The sequence below is a fragment of the Arachis ipaensis genome, chromosome B09, assembly GCF_000816755.2.
Source record: "Arachis ipaensis cultivar K30076 chromosome B09, Araip1.1, whole genome shotgun sequence".
Classification (NCBI taxonomy): Eukaryota; Viridiplantae; Streptophyta; class Magnoliopsida; order Fabales; family Fabaceae; genus Arachis; species Arachis ipaensis.
In genome coordinates, this window is record NC_029793.2 from 1,952,864 (window position 1) to 1,958,422 (window position 5,559).

Consider the following 5,559-nt stretch of genomic DNA (forward strand, 5'->3'; position numbering starts at 1 on the left):
ATTTGCGTTGTGCACTAAAATTATTATTAAAATTTTAATTTATTAATTATATTTTTAAAATTAACAAAATGTACTACATTAGTTTTTGATCATTTTTCCGTTAATGATATGCTAATATAACTTAATGATGTAGATTGTTAATGACACGTGTCATTCTATAGTTTAACTACTTGTAATATTACAATAATAACTCAAACAATGACATATGATATGATGAACGGTTGTACCATGTATTATAATACTATTTGGGCTGAGTTTGGTAAAACTTTTTGAAGAGGTGTTTGTGCTTTTTAAAAGTATAAGTACCTCATTTTGCCTTTGGTAAATTAAAAAGTCTAAGTGTGTGTTTGGATTACAGTTTGCAAACCAGAGTTTACATAAAATTGATTTTGTAAAATTGATTTTGATGATAAGTTAGTTTGGGTTAACGTGATTTATGTTTGGTAATCTTTGTATTAAAATTGATTATAGTAAAATAAATGTTGTTTGGATTATACTACTCAAAATCACTTTTAGATGAAAAATTACTAAAATAGACATCAATTTTATATACCTGCAAAATCAGAATACTATAAAAAATAAAAATATAAAAGAGAGTACTATAAATTTTATAATGTCACACAAAAAGAAAATATTCTATAATTTTTTTTAGTATCGTCAGTACTCTTTAATTTAGTATTATTTTAGACTATAAATTTTTATTATTTATGACTTTATTGTTACTTATAATTAATTTTTTATTTATTTTGTCATTTTTTATAGGATCATAATTTATATTATTCAAAATTTTGATAATAAACGTAGTATATAATAATTACAATTACAAATTTTATAAATTCAGAATAAAAAATAAAAAAAATTAATACAAAACAAAAATAGAGTACATCAAAGAATAGAAAAAAAATTATACAGATAAGAAATAATAAAAATTTCATAAAACCAACAACATATGTCATATGAACAAAAAAAATATCATAAAACGTAAATAAAATTCATATGAATAAAATCAAATAAAAATAAAAAAATTTCAATTTGTTAGTGATTGAAATAAATCTGAACTTTGATGAAAAAAAATGGAACTAAAAAATTATGAAGAAGTAGGAAGAACTATAAAGAATGACTGTGAAGATAATAGTTACTAGTATCATTCTTATAGAAGAAAATGAAGGGTATGGTTGGTAAAAAAGAAATATTTGAGCTTCTCCTAAACGTGAAACGTAAAACGTGAAACGCAGAAGCTACAAATTTGAGCTTCTCCTAAACGTAGGTTCAGAGGCAGAATCAGTTCTGCGTTCACAAAGATAAAATTTGCCAAACATCAAAGTGAAACTTTCAAGAAGCTCAAACGGGCTTCTCTCCTCCCCAACGTGTTTGCCAAACACACCCTAAGTGTTTGTGTTTGCGACTTTTAAAAAAGTTAGGGATGCTTTTGAAAGCACCTGAGAGGGAGCTTTTTAAAGTTGACTTGTGCTTATCAAAATTAAAAAAAAAATTAATATAATAAATATTCAAAATTACCATTATTAATTATTAACACCAGATTTCATTTATTTTCCCACACATATTTTTCGCCAGTATATTACTATTGAAATACTCATATATTTATAATTTCTCAACCTAACCTTCACAAATTCATAATTTTCATATATTTTTTATTTTTCAACACAAATACATCTCTATCACATATTAGGTATGAACTTCTATCTATTTATATTATTTTTTGTGCGTTATTTTTGTATTTTTTAGTAGATGTTTATTTTTCTCTATTCTTTAAAACGTGAAGAAGGAGACCTGATTTATGAAAACCAATCATAAAATTTTCGTACACCAACTTCATGAACATTAGTCAAAATTATAATAACAACATATATATACATATGTAAATATAGGTATATAATTTTACTTGAGATATGTGTCATATTTTCTGTTATTTGTAAAAGTGAGTCAATATATATAGATGGTAATGGACGTATCAGTACTAACATTGGATTACATACAAATTTTATTATTGACTAATGATAACTCTATTTATATTAATATAGAGAGTAAATCAAATAAATATTTAAATTATTGGTCTCTAAAATTTGAAAAAAAAATTATTCTTCGTTATAAATATGTTTATTATAATTTTTTTAATTTTTAAAAGCTGTTTTACCAAACACAATTGTAGTGCTTGTGCTTATTAAAAGCTATTTTTAACGTAATTTTACTAAACGCAAGTGCGGCCGCTTTAAAAAGTTGTCTTTTAAAAGCTTTCATAAGTAAAAGTAAAAGCTTTACCAAACCAAACATTGACTACATATCAGCTTGCACTACGTGTTACAATATTATTCATTCACATATCGTTTGTTATATTATCATTGTAGATATACTAAATCGGTCCTTAATTTTTCTTTTGACTCATTTTTATCTCTGAAATTGAATGTTATGCACTAAACTAATCTCTTCATCCATTTTTTAAATTTTTTTTATATAAATTTAAAATTTTCAATATCTTTAAATACACTAATTTTAGTTTTATTTTTTCACATGTTATTTAAATACAAATATTTTTATAAAATATTTTTTCACTTGCGGGTACCCTTAACCGCCGTCTTGGAGTTGAGGTGAAGACATTTCAAACACCCCCACTACCATCTCCGACCTCTTTCGAAGATGGTAGTAGGGGACTTAAAAAAATAAAAAAAAAGATTTTCTTAAATTTTTTTTTTTATGGATTTAATAGGCTCCAACACAGGCTATACACACGCTATATAAAGTGCATTGAGTGACTGAAATAAAGGTTTCTGTTTTTTTGGCATGAAGATGAAAACGAAAAATGGGGACGACAAGATCAGCGCCTTATCGGATGAGTTGCTCCTCCACATCCTCTCCTTTCTCCCCATCACCGACTCCGTCGCCACCTGCTTTCTCTCTCGCCGCTGGCGAAACCTCTGGGATCGTCTCTTCGTCTCAGACTTTGACTTTGACGACGGCGACCGCCAGATTGATTTCGTGGAATTCGTGAACGCCGGGGTTATTATAACCCGCCGCAAGGAACCCAACAACATCTGCAAGTTTCACCTCTTGTCTACGTCTTCCACTGTTGACATTCAGAGCCCACTTGCCACGTGGATTTCTGCTGCTCTTGGGCCCCACTTGCAAGAAATCTCCATCACTCTCTCATCTCCATGTTTCTTCCCTCGCTGCATTTTCAGGTATTATTCTTTCATTCTTATTCAATGTTTTCGTGTCTTCAACGAGATGCAGTTTCTAGAGAGATGCATGCCGAAAATGTGTGTGAACCATCAAATTAGAGAATAAAGATTTTAGAGATTTGGATTTTAGGATCTAGGGTTTAACAGATGTGTATGTTGTTTTAATTTGTAAAATATTAAAAAACTAAATGTGTATTCGTTTTAAATTAAGGTGAAAATTTAGATGTAGTTAACTTCCACTTTTTAATTTGAATATGGAAGTAAAAGTGGTGGTGTTGGACTACGGGAAATATAGGTACTTCACACCCATGTGGTGTCAGTGCAACAGAACTCGGACCATGCGAGTTCTAAACGGACGGTCCGAATTGCGTTTGATATTTCATTTCATAAAAAAATTGACAACAACAAACAATTCGAGGGTCCGTTTTTTAGTTTCCGAAATTTATATTTGCCCAACCACAAGTCGGACCGGATCCTCTGATTTGTGTTCTCTAAATTTTTTTCAATTTTTTAAACACAAATAGGCAGATCTGATTTGTGTACTCCCACAATTTTAAAAAATATTAAAAATTACCATGTTAAAATATATCACTCATTTTGCTTTCATATCAAAAAAATTTTCATGTGAAGTTAATAACTAAAAATGATTAAATAATTTAAAAAATTAGACTAAATTTTAGCCTAACAGTTCTTTTCACCTTAAATTAAATTTACTTATAATTAGCATCTAATTCTTCTTCTTATTATTGTTACTATTTTTGTTTGTGCTTTATATTAAACATTTAATCATTTATAGATGTAAGTCGCTGGTGTCACTCCGCTTGGAATGTCGTCATATGCATGTTGAGATGATTGCCAATGCCTACCAGTTGCCATCACTGAAGAAATTAGAATTAAAAGTCTGCTCAGCAAGCTGCTTAATTTCACTTTTGTTGTGCTGTCCAAATCTTGAAACTCTTAAGCTCGATTTCTATAAAGGTCATACACCTCTACTGCACATTGGTATGCTCTCTTCATTGAAGAGTTTAACCCTTTTAGGTCTTGGCAAAGAAGTTGGTAGCATCACTATAAACACCCCACTTCTTGAGCACCTTAACATCAACCTAAAATCAACCAAGTGCGGCACCTTATCAGTAACAAGCAATTTGCACAGCTTGGTCCATGTGCATCTTAACATTGTTCATCCTGTTGGAGATGTTGTCAAGCTTCTCAACAAACTCTACATGGCACAAAGCCTAAGTTTGAATGTAGCAACAATCACGGTAATTTTTTATAATAAATATGTTTGTTTAGAAATTAAAATGACAATATTTATGTATAACGAAACAATTAGCCATCAAATCAACTACCAAGTATTACATCTATTCTTTAATATATTTTTAATGTGTATTTTAAGCTGATTTGGTAATTGATTTTCGATATATACAATATGATTGTATATGATATATATAATTAATACTACATTACAAGAATATAAATCTTTTAAAGTTATATTGAATTTATCTTGACATTACATTATAAATTATAGTACAAAAAATTTATAGAATTAAACTATTTTTACAAAAAAATCGTAGGATGGAGGACAAAAATTGTTGTTGGATAAAAAAATTATTAGGTTTCTGTCGACAAAAAATTAAATAATAAATTTTTTAGTTTTTAGTTATTATTTTCATGTGAAAGAATTTAATTTATTAATAATTAATTTTAATATTCATTGATTGGTTCACCATAATTCGATACAAAAATATTGTTCGTACACTAAAATCAGCAACTAAAATCAATCACTAATATATTTATATATAAATATATGTGATTTAATTTATTTTTAATATGTATTTATATTTTAATAAATATTTTATGCTAACAATTAACTTTGGTAGCTGATTTTAACGTATACTTAACATAACCATTAATTTTTGTTACTTTTCGTGTATGCAGAACTTTCACGAGGGTCGGGGCATGGAATTTCCAGAATTTCATCGTTTGGTTCGTCTAGAATTGATCGTAAATTATTTAGATTCGAGCTTCGTAATGAACGTACTTCAACATTGTTGTGTACTAGAATCTTTCCAAATTCATTGTTTGGAACATCGCAGGGTACGATATAACTACTTCTCTGTTCTCTCAACACGTTTCATCTTCAATATATCATACGTGTTATCTTTTTTTTTATGTAAATATATTTATTTGAGACGGTTGAAAACTTCAAATAATTTGATATGTTTGATTAAAATGTTTATCATTTAACTAGAGAACAAACAAATATTAGTTAACTTCAATCAATAAACAAATAAATTTAATCTTTCACAATTTTTAAATTTTTTTTTTTAATATCTTTTTTCGTTTTATTTTTTCTTTTCTT

General features: G+C 27.9%; 1 protein-coding gene across 1 annotated transcript in view; it reads left to right on the top strand.

Annotated features, from left to right (window-relative positions):
- LOC107618617 (F-box/FBD/LRR-repeat protein At4g26340-like) overlaps positions 2,772 to 5,559 on the top strand; it is a 3,565-nt gene continuing 777 nt past the window's right edge. The window contains exons 1-3 of the mRNA XM_016320726.2: positions 2,772 to 3,197; positions 3,994 to 4,459; positions 5,136 to 5,294. Coding sequence (XP_016176212.1) covers positions 2,800 to 3,197; positions 3,994 to 4,459; positions 5,136 to 5,294 — 1,023 coding nt within the window. The 5' untranslated portion in view covers positions 2,772 to 2,799. The remainder of the gene's footprint in view (positions 3,198 to 3,993; positions 4,460 to 5,135; positions 5,295 to 5,559) is intronic.